The following is a 22,058-nucleotide window of genomic DNA, read 5'->3' as shown; positions in this document are numbered from 1 at the left end:
TGTTTTGCAAACAGGGAGATCAATTTTCTGTGTACAGAAACAGCAATGAAAACCACTCTTTGAGATTAATCACGTATAAATTCTAAAAATCTTTCTCTATATGGATTCCTTAAAGACCTTCTAAAAATCCTTTATTATAGTTTGATAGAGTACTTACTAATAGACGACCAGGCTGACCTGAAAGAATTTGAAGTTGCTTATTTTTGTATTTTGTATGATAGTCCACAAGTTTATAGGAAAGGCCAGATAGTCCATCAGATATGAAGTGCTGTGTTTGTAGTTCTTGCTTTAATAAGATTCTGTTGTGTTTTTTAAGCATATAATTTTCTTTTATACTCTTTCATCTTTCCCAGTTATTTCAGTTGATTGCCTATTGGTGATTCATTCCTTGGTGGTTTACCTTCTTTCCTATAGCAGAAGCTGCTGAACAGCTAGGAAAGAATGTTAAATTGGTGGAGCGTCTGGTGGAATGGTGCGAAGCCAAAGATCATGCTGGTGTGATGGGGGAGTCCAACAGACTGCTGTCCGCACTCATACGACACAGTAAATCAAAAGTAAGTTCCAGAGGAAGCCATTCACTAAAAACATGTCAGTGGCCTTTTTATATTTATATATAAATACATTAATCAAAAATTCTGGAAAAAATTGAAGATTGAGCTTTTTTAAAGATTGAAGATTGAAAAAAATTGATTTTGTCATGTACCATAATAGTTAAGAGTAAGGCTTTGGGATCAAGCCAAAATGAGTTCACATTTTATCTTCACTATTTACTTGGTCAAGTGTCTTTACATCTAAGTATCTTAATATATAAAAACTGGGATAATACCTAGGTGAGAGTGCTGTGAGGATGATTCAGTGAGATCACGGATACAGAGTACGTGGTTGGTACCTGGAACACAGTGAGCATTCAGTGAGTGGAGGTGGCTGCTCTTGGCTGTTATTTTTTTTACCACCATTAGTGTCACCATTAGCAACATCACTGTCAAACATCTTGGTGCTAGGCTCTAACCAAGCTATCTACTAGAAATTAAATGATATGTGGGTAACATTTGATGTTCAAAACTCAAACTTGGGCAAAATCTATTCTCATGGCTGTGTTCAGCTGCTTATGTCTTTGGCACATGGCTGGTTTTGTTGAGTAAATGAGCATATGAACAAATAAGGATTTTAAGGAACACAGTAATGAAAACTCAGGCCAGCAGTTCAGCTGCTGATTTAGTGTCTAGATTGTGTACCTTTTATTTTTTATGACCTTTTTTTCTAAGGGGATCCTTTTGACCATTTCACTCATGTACAAGTGCAGAGACCAGCTGTACCCTGATGTCAAGAAAGGGGTGATGTTTTAGAGGTTAACTTGGAATCTCCCAGGAGGAGAAGGGAAAGATTCATTGATGAATTCAGTACATAAACTTCTGCATAGACTACAAATATTAAGTACAAGAATCTACATTTGAATTTGGNAATAAGGATTTTAAGGAACACAGTAATGAAAACTCAGGCCAGCAGTTCAGCTGCTGATTTAGTGTCTAGATTGTGTACCTTTTATTTTTTATGACCTTTTTTTCTAAGGGGATCCTTTTGACCATTTCACTCATGTACAAGTGCAGAGACCAGCTGTACCCTGGTGTCAAGAAAGGGGTGATGTTTTAGAGGTTAACTTGGAATCTCCCGGGAGGAGAAGGGAAAGATTCATTGATGAATTCAGTACACAAACTTCTGCATAGACTACAAATATTAAGCACAAGAATCTACATTTGAATTTGGACTTCTTAACCACTTAATCACTGACTTTGGACAAATTTCACAACTTAATCTGAGCTTCAGTTTCCTCATCTACAAACTAAAGATAATACCTAGCTAATGAGATTTTCTGTGAAGATAAAAATGAGCTAATATCTATAAGCTACCTAGTACAATGCCCAAGGTCTAGTCCCTGCTCCATACAGGTTGCTTTCAGTATTCTCTCCCATCATATGATACAAGTACAATGCTTCATGTGTCTCTTATCCCTCATTCTATCAGGCAAAGCAGCTTCATACAGTAGCTTTTTGATAAGTATTTATTGAGGTGGGAGGAGAGACGGCAGGCATTTTTTAGTATATTTTATTGAGTATGCTATTACGGTTGTCCCAGTTTTTCCCTTTGCCCCTCCCCCCATCCAGTACTCCCCTTCCCTCTAGCAATCCCCGCCTAAGTTCATGTCCACAGGTTGTACGTATAAGCTCTTTGGCTTCTCTATTTCTTAATACTACTTTTAACCTCCCCCTGTCTATTTTGTACCTACCAATTATGCTTCTTAATCCCTGCACTTTTTTATCCATTCTCCCTCTTCACCCCCCTGGCTGATAAGCCTCCAAATGATCTCCATATCTCTGATTCTGTTCCTGTTCTGGTGGTTTGCTTAGTTTGTTTTTGTTTTTTAGATTCAGTTGTTGATAGTTGTGAATTTGTTATCATTTTACTGTTCATAGTTTTGATCTTCTTTTTATTAAATAAGTCGCTGTAACATTTCATGTGATAAGAGCTTGGCAATGATGAACTCCTTTAGCTTTACCTTGTTTTAGAAGCACTTTATCTGCCCTTCCATTTTAAATGATAGCTTTGCTGGATAGCATAATCTTGGTTGTAGGTCCTTACTTTTCATCATTTTGAATACTTCTTGCCTGCAGGGTTTCTTTTGAGAAATCAGCTGATACTCTTATGGGAAGTCCTTTGTTAGGTAACTGTCTCCTTTTCTCTTGCTGCTTTTAAGATTCTCGCTTTACCTTTAACCTTTAGTATTTTCATTATGAAGTGTCTTGGTGTGGTCCTCTTTGGGTCCAACTTATTTGAGACACTCTGTGCTTTCTGAACTTGGATGTCTAGTTCACCAGATTAGGGAAGTTTTCTTTCATTATTTTTTCAAATAAGTTTTCAATTTGTTGCTCTTCCTCTTTTCCTTCTGGCACCCATATGATTCAAATATTGGTACATTTAAAGTTGTCCTGGAGGTTCCTAAGCCTTTCCTCGTTTTTTTGAATTCTTGTTTCTCCTTTCTGTTCTGGTTGAATGTTTATTTCTTCCTTTTGTATTAAATCATTGATTTAAATCCCAGCTTCCTTCCCTTCATTTTTGGTTCCCTGTATATTTTTCTTTATTTCACTTAGTGTATCCTTAATTTCTTCCTTTATTTTGTAAATGTACTCAATAAGTTCTCTGAGCATCCTCATCACCAGTGTTTTTGGACTCTGCATCTGATAGGTTGGTTATCTCCATTTTGTTTAGTTCTTTTTCTAGAGTTTTTTCTGTTCTTTCATTTGGGCCATATTGCTTTGCCTCCTCAATTGGCAGCCTCCCTGTCTTTGTATCTGTGTGTTAGGTAGAGTTGCCTTTACTCTGTTTTAGTAGCATGACCTGTAAATTTTGTGGGGTGGAGCCATAGGTAATTACCAGGGTGGGGCAACCAAGACGGCAGGCATTTTAAGAGGAAATACTTAGATATCTGTTGCAGAAATGGGAGACAGAAAGGAAGCTATGCTTGAACTCAAGAGGAGGCTATTTGTTTCTAATACACAAATTGCCTTCATTCATTCCCCATCCTACAATACAGCGGACTTTTAGGATAAATCACAAAATAAAGAATGAAATGACAGTCCAGGAACCTTTCCAGTGTGATTTATGTATCTGTGAATCTCTGCAGTCTTCCTTACTCAATAAGCTCCTTTGTGATTTTTATAAAAATCTTTACCAGTTTTAAGATTTCTGTATCCATTTCAAATAAACTGCCACTGAGTAAGCAGTATTTTGGGAGGCTTTCTTTTAATTAGAAAAGGTTTTAAAAGATAGTTTCTCACTTTCTAAAAAAGGTTGGCAGGAAAAGACCTAATTAGAGCAGGAACATAGCTACCATAAACACTCAGTACTTGGACTCCGTTGATTTAATTAAATCTATTTTTTTAAGATTTTATTTATTTACTTTTAGAGAGAGGGGAAGCGGGTGCAAAAGGGAGAGAAACATCAATTGGCTGCCTGACTGGGAACCAAACCTGCAGCCTAGGCTCATGCCCTGACCAGGAACTGAACCAGCAGTCTTTCACTTTGCAGGATGATGCCCCACTAACGGAGCCACGGCAGTGAGGGCGAGACTCCACTGATTTAGAATGTTTGCTTGCCAAACAAGAGTGGCCTCAAAACAAACATACTTCTATAAATACTGTTCTTCAAAATTTACATAGATGGAAGCATAATAGAATCCTTTCCTCAAATACTTTAGCAAATTAATTTTTAAACTATTTCTAAATAGGTTTATACCAATGAAGCTTAAAATATCCAGCTTACTTCAAATTACTAAAAATAGTGGAAAGTAGCAAAGAAAATTTTACTTTAAAAATATTCTCTAATTGAAACCTTCCCCTAAATTGTATTTAATCCAAGATTATTTAGGCAAGAGACCCCTGAGAAACAGAAATGGTTACTAGGAATAAATGTGACCATTTTTTCATCTGACCTTTATTATTATCTTCCTATATGTGCTTTTCATGTCATAACTATAATTATCACAGAAACCTGTGAGATGTATCTGTGTTGCCTTATGTCAACATAGATAAAGTCACTGAGGTGCAGAGAAGTTCAGTTATTTGTTCAAAGGCAGTGCTGATGTTGGGATTTATTCTGTCCCTTTGTATGTAATCCAGTTTTGTCAGTTTCAACAGGATAAAAGGTACCCCAAAAAAAGAAAATGCTTTACCTGTAGCACCAGGAGAACAATACCTGGTGCTGTAATAAAATATTGAAGAAAAAACATTTTTATTATTACCAGTTTCGTTTTCTTGTCGATGTTGTGGTGAGTCAACACTTGGGCCAGTGGCACTTGTGTTTCTTTGACTTTCGTAGTTTCTGGGACTGTTTCTTGATATGAACTGCAATGGTCTTTTTCACTCAGATAATTTGAAGTTGTCAGCTTTTGATGAATTTATTGAAAGCTAAAAGCTTTTTCTTCTATGAAGAAAAAAATTATTAAATGTAATGATTCATACAGGACACTGTCAGAAAACCACTCAACAGTGAACTGACTGATTATAATGCAGTTTCTTTGTGTTTAAAATTAAAGTTTATAATTCTGAGATATTTATTTATTGTAGGATGTAATTAAAACCATTGTACAGAGTGGTGGCATCAAGCACCTAGTTACCATGGCAACTAGTGAACATGTAATAATGCAGAATGAAGCCCTTGTTGCTTTGGCACTAATAGCAGCTTTAGAATTGGGTAAGTACCCTAGTGACAAACTTATTTTCTCCTATTTTTATATTGGAAAAAACGAAGCCCAAGAGTGGCACAGAAGTGCAACAGAATCTTGACTAGAATCATTTTGCCAGTGTGTGTCTGTACCTATATGTAAGTAGATGGAAAATCAGAGTCTACAGATTGTTACCACCACTGTCCCTTCTGGTTGTGCTTTTTGGTAACACTTTTAGGGTAGTTCAACTTTTAAATGTTATCTCAAGTTAATAAGCACTTGAGAATACAGAAAACTCTTCAGCAAGCCTCACAGAGAAATGAAACAGTTCTTAGAATGCAACTACAAGTTTGGGTTTTGCTACTTTTCCAGTGACGCAGACCTTCTCTTCCATCTCTGCTACTAAATTCCTTCTTGCTAATCTATCACCATGGTTTCCGTTGCTTCATAGCATCGCCTTCATTTTAAATTCTCACCTTCTGTGTCACTCTTCTGTGTGTTTTACATTCAGAATTCTCCAAAAACAATTTAAATAATTCATTTAGTATCTTTCTTGCAGCATACAGCATCCTTTTGGTCAAATTTTTCCTGAGAAACTAGCTCATAGACATCTAGCTTATGGATAGCAACCTTTGTCTTAGGAGCCAGTTTCTGTTGTAGTCTGCTGGGGACAATTACTGTCACGTGGCCTGTGGTTAAGGCCTGAGGCTGCCTTACTCAAAGGAGGAGTATACTTAGTGTCCTATTCCGATCAAAGTATTTTGTGTAAATCATGTGAACTGATCACCTCTTAATTTCCACTGATGATTTATGTTCATAATTTGCACCCTAGGGAGATGGACCCACCAACCCCTATCTCAGGAAGATAAACGTGGTATATCTTCTTTCACTGTCAGATTTGTTCATATTTGGGGTATGAGAAATTTGGGTCTTTGCCTCTTATAGGGTTGTGAATTTTAAAATAATGTATAGGTTTTTTAAATAAGTATAGGTTGGATGTAAAATGTTTTGCATTTTTTAAAGATTTTATTTATTTTTAGAGAGAGGGGAGAGAGAAAGAGAGAGAAATATCAATGTGCAAGAGATACATAGATCAGTTGCCTCACACACACCCCTAACAGGGAACCTGGCCTGCAACCCAGGCATGTGCCCTGACAGAATAGAACCGAACCGTCAGGTTCTCAGTGGCTCAATCCACTAAGCCACACAAGCCAGGGCAAATTTTTTGAATTTTAATGATAGAAGAACTTCAAAACAATGCATGCTTACTCTCAGTGACTTTGGTTTGTAGCTAGAGAGGCTGTGGAGGTCAATTTGAGTTCTGGCTTGACCTGTGACTTCCCACGTGGTTGAGCAGATTATGTGAGTCAGTGTGGAAGTCCACGTACCTTTAAAGGTGGAAGCTGTGATGGAGGGGTGGGAGTTGGTGAGGACATTGCCAAACTGGGCCCATAGGCTAATTTTAAATGGCTCAAAATATCAGAGCATTTTCAGAGTATCCTTGACCTCCCAGCCTCAGGTGAATCTGGTTTTGTGCCAGTACTTCCAAACAAGCTATAATTTTATCAGCTTCCTGATAGCTGAGCATTTGCCTGAATCTGGTCACCTTTCCAGAGAACTATATAAAATAGCAATGTATACCTTTTTAAAAATTTGTTATCTAGTGTTTTCTAGGCTCCTTGAGCTTAGGATAGAAAAATAAGCCTATATTATGTTTGTAATGTATCACACACTTTGAAAACCATATCTTCCAGTCTTAATCCCTTATAGGCTATTTGATATTAAGGAATAACCATTAGAAATTTTTTTAGCATGACTAACATTAAAGCAACATCTTTAGGAGTTACTGTCTTTTTCCCTGGCTGGTGTAGCTCAGTGAATTGAACACAGGACTGTGAACCAAAGGGTTGCTGATTCGATTCCCAGTCAGAGCACATGCCTGGGTGGTGAGCCAGGCCCCCAGTAGGGGGCATGTGAGGCAACCACACATTGATGTTTCTCTCCCTTTCTTTCTTTTTCCCTTCCTCTCTAAAAATAAATAAATGTTTTAAAAAGAGTTATCTTTATATAGGTAACTGTAGATTTACATGCAGTTTTAATAAATACTATAAAGAGCCCTTGTATAATTTGCTCAGTTTCCCCCAAGTGTAACATTTTGCAAAACTGTATATCATATAAATTCCAACAACTGATGAATTTGCCTATCTTATTTAGATTTCTCCAGTTTTACTTATACTCATTTGTATGTATGTTAGGTTTTATATTCTCCTTTTTCACATATGTGGGTTTGTATATTTACCACCTCTCAAGATACTGAATACTTACAATACCACAAGGATCCCTCCATTTATAATTACTCACCTACCTTCTACCCCTACCTCCCATGCTTTTCCTGATTCCTGGAAACCACTAATCTGGACTTCATTTCTAACTTTTCTAATGTTATATAAATAGAATCATATAGTACGTGACCTTTTGGAATTGGCTTCTTTAGCTCAGCATAATTTCTTAAAAGAATCATCAGATTTGTCTTGTGTCTCAGTAGTTTTTTATTGCTAAATAATATTCCATGGTATGTACATACCACAATTTGTTTGACCATTCACCATTTGAGCTGATTCTAGTTTGAAGCTTTAAAAATAAAGTTACTGTGTACATTCATGTATAGGCTGTTATGTGAATATAAGTTTTTATGTCTTGGATAAATGCCTAGGAACGCAGTGGCAGAGTTATGTGGTAACTGCATTATACAAGCTCATCTGTTTTTTTATAGAAAATCCTGCTGGCATTTTTATAGGAATAATGTAGCACTCTTTATCTCTTAAAGATGCATACTGAAATACATATGGAGGAAATCACATGACTTACAAGCTTTGCTCCACAATAATTTGAGATGTGTGTGAGTAGGTAGATGAAACTAGAGATAGATGAAACAGGACAGGCCATGATAATATAATTATACCATTTTTCTGGTTTTGTATACTTACATGTTTAACAAAAGATTTTTAACTAATTCATATTAAAAGGAATATGTTAATTCTAAATTTTAGATTAAGCTGAAATTTAACTCCTTTTTTAAATGGGTTCTGAATGTATTATCTTATGTCCGGGTCATTATTATTTACAGTCCCTTTTGGAAGGTTTCATGTGGTCAGTTTCTAGGAAGGGAAACAGATTGTACTGGATTTATACACAGTGGCTGTAACTGCTACTTTAATTATTGTATGTTCTAGGCACTGCTGAGAAAGATATAGAAAGCACTAAACTTGTACAAATTTTACACAAACTGCTAGCAGATGAGAGAAGTGCTCCTGAAATCAAATATAATTCCATGGTCCTGATCTGTGCTCTCATGGGATCTGGTGAGTGTTTCTTTATCATTTGTTTTCTATCCATCATTGTATGTTTGACATTATTAAATATAGAATAATAGGAAATGGTGATGTTGGGTTAAAAAACACTACAAATTAGTTTACAGAGGTTATAGGACTACTATTATTTATTTATTTTTTCAATTCTTTTATTAAAGTATAGTTGGCATATATCACTGTTTTTAAATTTAATCTTTATTGTGTTTTCCCATTACCATTTAGTCCCCTTGTATCATCCCTGCTCTCCAACAATCACCACACTGTCGTCCACATCCGTGAATCCTTTTTCCTCAATCCCCTGCCCCCTAAGCTCCCCCACAACCCTTAGCTGTCATCCTGCTCTCCATCTATGAGTCTGTCTTTATTTTCCTTGTTGGTTCAGTGTGTTCACTGGATTCCACATATAAATGAAATCTTTTGCTCTTTGTCTTTCTCCAACTGGCTTATTTCACTTAGCATAATGTTCTTTAGGTCTATCCTTACCATTGCAAAGGGTCAAGTTTTTCTTCTTTTTTTACAACTGAGTAGTATTCCATTGTATACATTTCCTGTAGTAGTTTTATCTACTCATCTACTGATGGATGCTTGGGCTGCTTCCATATCTTAGCGATTATAAATAATACTGCAGTGAACATATGGGTGCTTATATTCTTTTGAATTAGTGTTTTGCGTTCCTTTGGATATTCCCAGAAGTGGGATCACTGGGTCTAAAGGCAGATCCATTTTTGATTTGTTGAGGTAAATCCATACTGCTTCCCACAGGGGCTGCACCAATCTGCATTCCCACCAGCAGTGTAGAAGGGCTCCCCTTTCTCCACATCCTCACCAGTACTTATTGAGTTGTTAATGTTAGCCATTCTGATGGGTGTGAGATGAAAGCTCATTGTGGTTTTAATTTTAATCTGATGATTAGTGATGTTGAGCATCTTTTCATCTGTCTATTGGCCATCGTGTGTTCTCTTTGGAGAAGTGTCTACTCAGGTCCTTTGCCCATTTCTTAATTGGGTTGTTTGATGTTTCGGTGCTGAACTTTGTGAATTCTTCATAAATTTTGGATATTAACCCCTTATCAGATGTGTTGGCAAATATGTTCTCCCATCCTCCTGTGGGGTGTCTTTTTGTTATTTTGTTAATGATTTTTTTCCTTGCAAAAACTATTTAGTTTGATGTAGTCACAATTGTTTATTTTTTCTTTTGATTCTCTTGCCTAGAGAGATATATCTGATAAAATACTGCTTCCAAGCAATGTCCAGGATTTTGCTGCCTATGTTTTCTTCTACAGTTTTTATGGTTTCAAGTCTAACATTTAAATCTTTGATCTATATTGAATTTATTCCTGTGTGTGGTATACAAAGGTGGTCTAGTTTCTTTTTTCTACATGTATCAGTTCTGTTCAATTTTCCACAAACCATTTATTGAATAAACTGTCATTAGTCCATTTTATGTGTTTGCTTCCTCTATTGAATATTAATTGACTGTAAAGGATTTATTTCTGGACCCTCTGTGCTGATCCATTGATCTACCTGTCTGTTGCTATGCCAGCACCATGCTGTTTTGATTAAAGTCTTATAGTAGAGTTTTATATTAAGTATTGTGATTATATAGTAGAGTTTTATATAGTAGAGTTTTATATTAACTTATGCTGTTTTGATTATTATGGCCTTAGAGTTTTATATTAAGTAGTGTGCCTCTAACTTTGTTCTTCTTTCTCAGGATCACTGTTGCTATGCAGGGCCTTTTGTGGTTCCATATAAATTTTTGAAATATTTGTCCTAGTTCTGTGAAATATATTATTGGAATCTGGATAGGAATTGCACTGAATCTATAGGTTGTTTTGGGTGGTGTCAACATTTTAATGATGTTAATTATTCCTGTCCATGAACATGGTATCTCATTTGTATCTCCTTCAATTTCTTCCTTCAGTGTCTTAGAATTTTCCAAGTACAGGTCTTTTACATCCTTGATTAGGTTTATTCCTAGGTATTTTATTCTTGAAGCAATTGTGAATGAGATTGTTGCCCTATTTTCATTTTCTATTAGTTCATTATGGGCATATAAAAATGCAACTGATTTCTGGATATTAATTTTGGATCCTGCTTCTTTGCTAAGTTCATTAATCTGTTCCAGTAGTTTGTTGGTAAAATCTTTGGGATTCTCTTATGTACAGTATGACATTTTCTTTTTTGAGAATGTTGTACCAACCTTGCACTCCCAGAATAAATCTCACTTGATCATGGTCTATGATCTTTTTAATGTATTGCTGTTTTCGGTTTGCTAACATTTTTTTTGAGGATTTTAGTATCTATGTTCATCAGGGATACTGGCCTATAATTTCTCCTTTGTAAGGCCTTTATCTAGTTTTGGAATTAGGTTAATGCTGGTCTCATGAAATAAGTTTGGGACCCTTCCCTTGTCTTGAATTTTATGAAATAGTTTGAAAAGACGAGGTGTTAGTTCTTCTTGGAATGTTTGGTGAGCTTCCCCTTTGAAGACATCTAGTCCAGGGCTCTTTTTTTGTTAGGATTTTTAAAATTATTTCTTCAATTTCAGTTAGTGTTGTCTATTCAGATTCTCTAACTCTTCCTGATTTAGTTTTGGAAGACTGTATGTTTCTAGGAATTTATCCATTTTATCCAGATTGTTCGATTTGTTGGTATATACTTGTTAGTAATATTTTCTTATAGTTATTTTATATTACTTTGATGTCAGTTATTATATCTTCTTTTGCATTTCTGATTTTGTTTATTCAGGACCTCTCTCTATTTTTCTAGGTAACTCAGGTTAAAGATTTCTCAGTCTTGTTTATCTCTTCAAAGAACCAGCTCTTAGATTCATTGATTTCTTGTGTTATATTTTTACTCTACTTCATTTCTTATGCTCTGATCTTTAATATTTCCTTCCTTCTCACTTTGGGCTTTTGTTTGATGTACTTTTTCAAGTTCGTTTAAGTGTAAAGTTAGATTGTTAGTTGAGCTTTTTGTTTGTTTGTTTTTTGAGGTAGGCATGTAAGGAAGGCTATGAATTTCTCTCTTAGGAAGGCTTTCTCAGCGTCCAGCAGATTTTGGATTGTTGTGTCCTCATTTTCATTTGTTTCAAGGTATCTTTAGATTTCTTCCTTGATCTCATTGTTGACACATTCATTGTTTAATAACATGCTATTTAACTTCCATGTCTTTATGTACTTTTCAGTGTTCTTGTGATTGATTTCTAGTGTCATAGCGTTGTGGTGAGAGAAGATGCTTGATATGATTTCAGTCTTAAATTGAGACTTGTTTTGTGTTCTGACATGTGGTCTGTCCTAGAAAATGTTACATGTGCACTTGAAAAGTATATAATAATATAATATGTAATAATATATATAATAATATATATAATATATAATACATATATATTATATATTATATATAATACATATAATATAATATATCATTATATATTCTGCTGCTTTGGGGTGAAATGCTCTGAAAATATCAATTAAAACCATTTGATCTAGTTTGTCATTTAAGCCCGCTATCTCCTTGTTGATTTTCTGCCTGAAAGATCTATCCATTGAAGTCAATGGGGTGTTAAAATTCCTGAATGTGACTATTTCTGTCAGTGTGCATTTATACCCATCAAGATTTGCTTCACAAATTTAGGTGCTCTGTATTGGGTGCATAAATGTTTACTAGGGTTATATCCTCTTGCTGGATTGTCCCCTTTCCATTATGTGGTGTCCTTCTTTGTTTCTTACTATAGCCTTGGTTTTAAAGTCTATTTTGTCAGATATAAGTATTGTAACTCCAGCTTTTTTGTTCTTTCCATTTGCATGAAATATTTTTTCCATCCTTTTATTTTTAGTCTGTGTGTTTCTATCTGAGACAGGTCTCTTGGAAGGAGCATATTTGTTTGCTCCTTTTTGTTTTTTTTTTGTTTTTTTTTGTTGGGTCTTGTTTTTTTTTCCATTGCGCTACCTTTTGGTTTTTTTGGGGGGGTGGTTAGCATTTAAGCCATTTGCACTTAAGGTGATTATTGATAGATATGTATGTAGTGCAATTTTGTTACACTATTTTTCTCTTTTTTTTTCCTTTCTCCTCTTCTTAAAGCAAGACCTTTAACATTTGTTGCAGTATTGGTTTGGTGTTAACAAACTCCTTTAGCTCTTTGTTATCTGGGAAGCTCCTTATTTCTCCTTCCATTTTAAATGTTAGCCTGGCTGGGTAAAGTAGCCTTGGTTGTAGGTTCTTACTTTTCATCATTACCTTGAATATTTCATGCCACTCCCTTCTGCCCTGAAATGTTTCTGTTGAAAAATCAGATGACAGTCTAACTGGTGCTCCCTTGTGTATATATACCTACTTTTCTCTTGTGACTTTTAGGATTCTCTCCTGGTCTTTAAGCCATGTCATTTTATTCGTGATGTGTTCATTTTATTCGTGATGTGTTCATGTCATTTTATTCGTGATGTTTGTCACTGTATTCCATCTAGGCTTCTTTGGGCCCAGCTTGTTTGGAACTTGAAGCTTCCTTTTTCCTTCTCCAGATTTGGAAGTTTTCAGTTATTATTNACCTTGAATATTTCATGCCACTCCCTTCTGCCCTGAAATGTTTCTGTTGAAAAATCAGATGACAGTCTAACTGGTGCTCCCTTGTGTATATATACCTACTTTTCTCTTGTGACTTTTAGGATTCTCTACTGGTCTTTAAGCCATGTCATTTTATTCGTGATGTGTCTCCATCTAGGCTTCTTTGGGCCCAGCTTGTTTGGAACTTGAAGCTTCCTTTTTCCTTCTCCAGATTTGGAAGTTTTCAGTTATTATTTCTTCAGATAGGTTCTCAATCCCTTGCTTGCTCTGTTTTCTTCTAGTATTCCTATGATGCCAGTGTTCGTGTTGTCCAAAATATTTCTTAACCTCATTATTTTTTTTTAAATTCTTTTTTCTTTGTGCTGCTCTGCCTGGGTGTTTGTTTTTTTTTTTAATCTTGTCTTCTAAATCACTGATTTGATCCTCTGCTTCATCTAACCTACTCTTTATTCCTTCCAGTGTATTATTTATTTTAGATATTCTTTATTTCTTACCATTCCTTTTTTTTGGTTTCTATGTCTTTTTCCATGCTATCGAGTATCCTTTTAATTATTAGTCTAAAATAAACTCTCTGATAAATTATTTGCATTCATTTCACCCAGCTCTTCTTCGGAAGAATTCTCTGGTTCCCTTCATTTGGGGTCTGTTTCCTTGTCTTCCCATTTTGGCTACTTCTTTGTATTTATTTCTATGTGTTAGTTAGATCTACAAAGACTTTGTGAGATGCTCTTGTGACTGGCCCTGGGCAACCTGTTCCGAGCTATCAGTGATCCACAGCATGTAGCTCCCTCTGCTGGGCCTGTTTGTGTGTGGAAAGAACCTGGCTGTTTACCAAGGCTGGCTTTTATCAGCATCAGCTTTGGTGGATGGTCAGCTAAAGTCTTACAGAGTTCCCAGAGACCAGCCTTACTTGTTAAACTAATCCGTGATGTAGCCTCAAGCTGTAATCAGCAGCCTGGATTAAGCTCCACCGGGTGGGGCAGAGTAATTCTTGTGGGTGATGCTATTGCTTGCCCTCAGGCTGATGCCATTTGGAGAGGAGTGCCCTGCCTGAGAAAGATGACTTCGGCAATATGGGGAATAACTCGGCACTGGAATCCTGGCACCTGTTTCTTCAGTTCCCTGCCCAGAGCCACCAAACCCAGACTGTGCTCAACTGCCCAGACTGTGCCCAGACTGTCCTAGCTTCACTAGTCCACTGTGCCCTACCTCCTCCAGAGCCCAAACACAAGGTGGTGTGCATCTCTACCCATCTCACCCTGATGGACAGAAACCCTGCTGTTTTTCATAGCTGGATGTTATCTGAGTTCCTTTCTGACTCTAGTGCTATAGACTGAGAGGCCCAGCTTGGCATTTAGACCCCACACTTCTCAAGCGGAGCCCTCTCACCCCTGCAGTATCCCCTCTGAAACTTCAGCTTCTGCCCATGGAAGGCCATCCAGCCCTCTTGAGCCTCCTCCACACTCCCTACTGGTCTTGTGTTGGTGACGTAGTTTTTTATGTTTGTCTGTGGTTATAAGGATGATTTCTTTACAATTTAGTTGTAATTCCAGATTGATCCTGGGAGGAAGTTACTGTAGCTTCCACTTACTCCTCTGCCATCTTGGATCCCATCTGGATTACTTTTACCTTGAAAATATTACTAAAAGATTCTTGCAATAATTAAAAATATCATATACCAAATACAGGCAAAGTCAAGGTTAAAAATCAATACATATAAGTTTCGTCAACCTTAAAATATTATTTCATATAAAGAATAAGCTCTGATATTGCATGCCGTATTAGCTAAGGAATTTAAGAAGTCAGTGACATAATTTGGTATAAGTTCCATGGAGAATTGAAAAGAATGTGTTATTCTGCTATTGCATAGAGTGTTCTTTAAATGTCAGCTAGATCCTTTGGTTGGTAGTAGTGTTGAGTTTTCTGTATTCTTGCTGATTTTTTGACTAAAGAGAGGAGCGTGAAGTCTTCAGCTATAATGGTGGATTTATCCATTTCTCTTTCAGTTCTGTCTGGTTTTGCTTCACATATTTTGTAGCTCTGTTTATAGGTACATATAACTTCTAGGATTGCTATTCTTTCCTGGTGGATTGACCTTTCTACCTTTATGTAATGTGCCCCTCTGTCTCTGATAATTTTCTTTGCTTGAAGACTACTTTGTCTAAGAATAAAATAACTACTCCTGCCTTTCTTTGAATAACAAGCCTACTTTGTCCACTCTTTCAGTCTGTTCTTTCATATTTGAAGTAGAGACACATATTGTTGGGTCATATGCTTTTTATTTTAAGTATAGTAGGTGTACAGTAGAGTGATTCGACATTTTTATACTTACAGTGTGAACTGTCACTGTATAAACTTATCACACTATTAATTATATTCCCTTCACCTTTTTCATGCACTTTGCCTTCTGGTTACCCATCCGTGTCTTTCTTTTCTTTTTTCTTTTCTTCTTTCTTTTCTTTCTCCTTTTCTTTTTTCTTCCTTTTTTTCTATTTTTTAAATTATTTTTAGAGTCCACGTATAAGGGAAACCATACAGTATTTGCCTTTCTCTGATTTACTTCATTTAGCATAATGCCATCTAGGTCCATCCATGTTTTCAGAAATGGCAAGATTTCATTCCTTTTTATTACTACATAATATTTCATTGTATGTAAATATCACATCTTTTTTATCCATTGGTTATTTTTTTTAAAATCACTGGACACCTAGGTTGCTTCCATATTTTGGCTATTGTAAATAATGCTTCAGTGAACATAGGGCTGCATTTTGTTAAATTATTTTTTATTTTCCAGTATAGTTGACATGCAATATTAGTTTCAGGTATATACCCCAGTGATTAGACATTATGTAACATACTAAGTGATCATTCTGATAAATCTGGTACCCATCTGACACCATATGTAGTTATTAGCATATTGTTGATTATATTCCCTATGCTGTACTTTACATCTCCATGACTATTCAGTTACTACCAATTTGTACTTCTTAATCCCTTCACCCTTGTCACACAACTCCCCAAGCTGTCATTTATCTGGCAACCATCAGAATGTTCTCTGTATCCATGAGTCTGTCTATTCTGCTTGTTCTTTTATTTTGTATTTTAGATTCAGTTGTTGATAGATATGTATTTCTTGCCATTTTATTGTTCATATTTCTCCTTCTTCTCCCCCTCACCTTCCTCATTTACAGGAAGGGGAACTCCTTCCCCTTCCCCCTCCCCTTCCCTCTCCCCCTCCTCCTTCCTCCTCCTCTTCGGAAAGACCCTTCAACACTTCATGTAATGCAGGATTAGTGGTGATGAACTCTTTCAACTTTTTCTTGTCTGGGAAGCATATTTTCTGTCCTTTGATTCTAAATGATAGCCATATTTGGTGTAGTAATACTGGTTGTAGGTCCTTGCACTTTGAATATTTCTTGCAATTCCCTTCTGACCTACAAAGTTTCTATTGAGAAATAACCTGACAGTTTTATGAGAACTTCCTTATAGATAACTAACTGCTTTTCTCTTGCTGCTTTTAAGATTCTCTCCTTGTATTGAAACTTTGGCATTTTAATTATGGTGTGGCTTGGTATGGGTCTCTTTGAGTTCATCTTGTTTGGGTCTCTCTGTGCTTCCTGGATTTATATGTCTATTTCCCTCACCAAGTCAGGGAAGTTTCCTGTCATTATTTTTTCAAATAGGGTTTCAATTTCTTGCTCTCTCTCTCCACCTTCCAGCGCTCCCCACCACCCATGATATGCATGTTGAAGTTGTCCCATAGGCTGTTTATACAATCCTCTATTTTTTTCCTTTTTGCTATCCTGATTGAGTGTTTTGTGCTTCCTTATATTTTGAATCACAGTTTTCTCTAGAAACTAATACAACTAATATCATTCTCAGTTTCATCTACTTTACTGTTGATTCCCTGTAAATTATTCATTTCAGTTAGTGTATCCTTCACTTCCAACTGTTTTTTTTTCATGTCCTTTTTTTTTTAATGCCATTCAAGTTCTGAGTTCATCTCTTCCCCTTAGTTTTTTGTTAGCATCCTTACCTAGTGTTTTGAACTCTGCTCCTAGTATCTTTCTTTGTCTGTATTTTGTTTATCTCTTTTTCTGAAGTTTTGTTATCTTCTTTCATTTGGGCCATGTTTCTTTGTCTTCTCATTTTGGCAGCCTCCCTGTGTTTGTTTCTAAGTATTAGGTAGAGCTGCTAGGTCTCCCAGGCTTGGTAAAGTGGCCTAATGTAGTAAGTGCCCTGTACTGTTTAGTGGCACAGCCTCTTTGTTCAACTAAGCTAAGCCATTCAGGTTTGCCCCTCTGTGTTGGCTGTATGTATTATCCTCATGATGTAGTTAAGCCTTGATGGCTATTGGCCTGTCAATGGAAGGGAATTTACCCCCAGGTCAGTCAGCTACAAGGACTGGCTAGAACTTCCATGGAGAATTAGCTGTGCAGGGCCCATCCCACTAAGCAGGACTTACTTCAGCAGGGCTATTTCCCACTGAGTCTGCCCTTGAGCATGATGCTTTGGGTGGTGCTTCGGTGTAGTCTGAGGCAGTCCACTGGGTACGCTTGTTCTGGGGCCATCCGTCATGATGTACAAAGCAATGTGCATGTGGCTGCTACTTGTGCTGGGCCTGGAGGTGCAGAAGAGAGGGCATGCTGCAAACCAAGGCTGGCTGCTGCCAGTGCTGGGCCCGGGGCCACTTAGCAAGTGGTATGGGGTATGCCGAGGCTGCGTGCTGCTTGTTTAAGAGATCTTAGTAAAGTCTGAAGCATGAGTCAAGACAGGCCATTTGTATGGATAAGCCACTCATATCAGCTTGGGTGGCCCAAAGTTGGTGGGACGGAGTCTCAGGGAATCGCCTTGATGGGGTGAACAGTGAAAGCCAGCTTGATGGAAACTCGGATATGGGGCCCACCTGCTTGCTCAGTGTAGGTGTGGCTTCTTTATATCCTTTGTTGTAGGACTTCTATTCACCTAGATTTCAGGTGGTTCTTCACCATGATTGTTCTGTAATTTAATTGTATTTTTTATGTTTGTAAGAGGTTTTGAGAACCATGTTTACCTACACCGCCATATTGACCAGAATTGTCAATATGGGTGCATTTATATTTTTGAATTAGTTTTTTTGTTGTTTGCTTCAGCTAAATACCCAGAGGTAGAATTGCTTGTTTATGTGGTAAATCTATTTTTAGTTTTTTGAGGAATCTTCATACTGTTGTCCATAGTGGCTACACTAATTTGCAACAGTACACAGGGTTCCCTTTTCTCCACATCCTTGCCAACACATGTTGACTTTTTATAATAGCCATTGTTACTGGTATGAGTGATATCTCACTGTTTTACATTTCCCTGATGATTAGTGATGTTGAGCATCTTTTCATTTGTCTGTTGGTCAGCTGTACTATATATCTTCTCTGAAAAAATATCTTCATGTCCTTTGCCCATTTTTAATTAGATTGTTTGAGTAGTATGAGTTGAGTAGTATGAGTCTCAAATATTTTGGATGTCAACCCCTTGGATATATCTTTTACGAATTCTCTCATTCGGGTTGTCTTTTCACTTCTTTTATTGTTTCCTTCACTGTTCAGAAGGTTTTCAAAAGGAAAATCCAAAAATTTCCTTTTTTCAAAAGGAAATCCAATTTGTTTATTTTTGCTTTTGTTTCCTTTGCTTGAGGGGAAATATCTGAAAAGTTACTTCTCACATTAATATCAAATAGTTTACTACCTATGTTTTTTTCTCGGAGTTTTATGATTTTAGATCTTACATTTAAGTATTCAATCCATTTTGAGTTTATTTTTGTACATGCTTGTGCTACCTTATATTTTGAATCACTGTTTTCTCTAGAAACTAATACAACTAATATGATTCTCAATTTCATCTACTTTACTGTTGATTCCCTGTAAATTACTCATTTCTGTTAGTGTACCCTTCATTTCTGACTGTTTTTTAATGGTTTCCATGTCTTTTTTTATAATAGCACATTCTCTTACAACATATTTTTGTATGTGTTATAAGAGTAGTCTTCATTTTTCTCCATGTATCTGTCCAGTTTTCCCAGCAGCAGTTGGTGACTGGTTTGTCATTACACTATTGTATATTATTACCTTCTTAATTGGCAGTATAATTGAGGACTTATTTCTGAGCTCTCCATTCTGTTCCATTGATCTGTGTCTGTTTTTGTGTCAGGACCATACTGCTTTGATTATTATAGCTTTGTAGTATAGTTTGAAAATAGGCACCAAGATACCTCCAATTTTGTTCTTTTTCAAGAATGCTTTGACTATTTGTGGTTCCATATAAATATTAGAATTTTGTTGTTCTGAGAAGAATATCAATGGTATTTTCATAGGAATTGGATTGAATTTGTAGATTGCTTTGGGTTGTATGTTTATTTTCATAATACTAATCCTTCTAGTCCATAAGCACAATATATCTTTCCATTTATTTACTTCCTCTTCAGTTTTTTTCTTCAGTCTTATAGTTTTGAGAGTGTAGGGCTTTCATTTCTTTGGTTAAATTTTTTCCTAGGGATTTTATTCTTTTGATGCAATTGTAAATGGAATTGGTTTTTTCATTTCTCCTTCTGATTATTTATTAGTATATAGGAACACAATGGATTTCTGTATATTAATTTTGTATTCTGCTTCTTTACTGGATCCTCTAGGGTTTTCTATATATAGTGTCCTGTCATCTGCAAACAGTGACAAATTTACTTCTTCCTTTCCAATTTGGATGTCTTTTATTTCTTTTTCTTGTCTGATTGCTGTGGCTAGGACTTCCAATACTATATTGAATGATAGTGGTGAGAGTGGTCATCTTTGTCTTGTTCCTGATCTGAGAGGAAAAGCTTTCATCTTTTCACCATTGAGTATGTTAGCTGCCCTCTTGTCATATATAGCCTTTTTCAAGTTGAGGTAAGTTCCCCCCCTTTTTTTAGAGCCTCCCCCTTCTTTTCCCCATTACCCCTCTTTCTTCTACCCTCTAGTTAACTATCAGTTTGTATCTTATTTCCATGGCTCTAGTCGTGTTTTACTTATTTGTTTTGTTCACTAGGTTCCACTTATAGGTAAGATGATATGATATTTGTATTTCATAGCCTATACCCACGTCATTGAGAGTTTTATCATAAATAGATACTGAATTTTGTCAAATGCTTTTTCTGCTTCTCATGAGTGAATCATTTTTATTCTTGGTTTTGTCGATGTGATTAATCAAATTGTTTTGTGGATGTTGAACCAACCTTGCATATCAGGTATAAATCGCACTAGATGATGTTACATAATCTTTTAAATGTACTGTTGAATTCAGTTTGCCTATGTTTTGTGGACACTGTTGGCATCTATGTTCTTCAGGGATACTGGCTTGTAATTTTTTTTCTAGTGTCTTTGCCTGGTTTTTGGTGTCAGGGTAATGCTGGTCTCAAAAGATAAATCTGAAAGTGTTTCTTCCTCTTCAGGTTTTTCAAATAGTTTGAGAAGAAAAAATACAAAAGTAATCTCTGGTCCTAGGCTTTTGTTTGTGGGGAGTTTTTTTGATACTGCTTCAGTGTCATTGCTAGCAATTTGGTCTGTTTAGATTGTTTCTTCCTGGTTTACTCTTGGAAGATTGTGTATTTATAGAAATTTATTCTGGATTGTACAATTTGTACAATACTTATTCTGGATTGAATAAGTATAATATATGCCAACAAATTGTACAATCCAGAATACTTATTCAAGAACCATTCTTTAATGGTTCTTGTATTTTGTGTATCAGTTATACTTTTTATTGGTTTTATTTATTTATAGTCTCTTTTGCTACAGGCTTATAATTTAGTATGCCCTTCCAAAGATCCAGCTCTTAGTTCAATTATCTTTTCTATTTTTCTGTTTTCTATTTTATTTATTTTGGTTCTGATCTTTATTATTTCCTTCATTCTACTTACTTTAGGTTTTGTTTGTCCTTTTTCTAGTTTCTTCAGGGATAAATTTAGACTGTTTATTTCAGATTTTTCTTGCTTTTTCTTATTTTTTAAAATATATTTTATTGATTATGCCATTACAGTTGTTATATTCCCCCCTTCATTCACCTCCACCCTGCACACCCTTGACCCCACCATACCCCCTTTTAGTTTATGACCACATGTCTCAAGTTCTTTAGATTCTATATTTCCCCTACTATTCTTGCCCTCCCCCTATATATTTTCTACCTACTGTCTATGCTACTTATTTTCTGTACTTTCTTCCCCCTTCTCCTCCTCCTACTCCCCTGTTGCTAACCCTCCATGTGATCTCCATTTCTATGTTTCTGCTCCCGATCTAGTTGTCCTCTTGGTTTGCTTTTGGTTTAGGTGTGGTGGTTAATAACTATGAGTTTGCTGTCCTTTCACTGTTCATATTTTTATCTTCTTTTTCTTAGATAAGTCCCTTTAACATTTCATATAATGAGGGATTGGTGATAATGAACTCCTTGAACTTGACCTTATCTGAGAAGTGCTTTATCTGCCCTTCCATTCTAAATGAAAGCTTTGCTGGATAGAGCAATCTTGGCTGTAGGTCCTTGGATTTCATGACTTGGAATACTTCTTTCCAGCCCCTTCTTGCCTATAAGGTCTCTTTTGAGAAATCCACTGACAGTCTGATGGGAACTCCTTTGTAGGTGACTGTCCCCTTATCTCTTGCTGCTTCTAGAATTCTCTCCTTCATTTTAATCTTGGGTAATGTAATTATGATGTGCCTTGGTGTGTTCCTTCTTGGGTCCAACTTCTTTGGAACTCTCTGAGCTTCCTGGAAGTCTTTTTCCTTTGCCAGACTGGGGAAATTCTCCTTTATTATTTGTGCAAATAAGTTTTCCACTCGTGGCTGTTTCTTTCCCCCTTCTGGTACCCTTATAATCCAGATGTTGGAACGTTTAAAGATGTCCTGGAGAAAT

At 36.2% G+C, this 22,058-nt stretch overlaps 1 protein-coding gene across 4 annotated transcripts in view; it reads left to right on the top strand.

Annotated features, from left to right (window-relative positions):
* The window catches only part of RAP1GDS1 (Rap1 GTPase-GDP dissociation stimulator 1), a 152,701-nt gene that overhangs the window by 117,915 nt on the left and 12,728 nt on the right, over positions 1–22,058 (top strand). For 3 of the 4 annotated variants that reach the window (XM_037039119.1, XM_037039117.1, XM_037039121.1), the window contains 3 exons: positions 415–554; positions 5,121–5,247; positions 8,452–8,580. In XM_037039119.1, coding sequence (XP_036895014.1) covers positions 415–554; positions 5,121–5,247; positions 8,452–8,580 — 396 coding nt within the window. The remainder of the gene's footprint in view (positions 1–414; positions 555–5,120; positions 5,248–8,451; positions 8,581–22,058) is intronic. The other variant, XM_037039118.1, reaches the window with a different exon arrangement.

The sequence above is a fragment of the Sturnira hondurensis genome, unplaced genomic scaffold, assembly GCF_014824575.4.
Source record: "Sturnira hondurensis isolate 20B ecotype Veracruz unplaced genomic scaffold, ASM1482457v3 Scaffold0025168, whole genome shotgun sequence".
In the NCBI taxonomy this organism is placed as follows: Eukaryota; Metazoa; Chordata; class Mammalia; order Chiroptera; family Phyllostomidae; genus Sturnira; species Sturnira hondurensis.
Note: the sequence above shows the minus strand (reverse complement) of the source record. Positions and strands in the feature narration are given on the sequence as shown.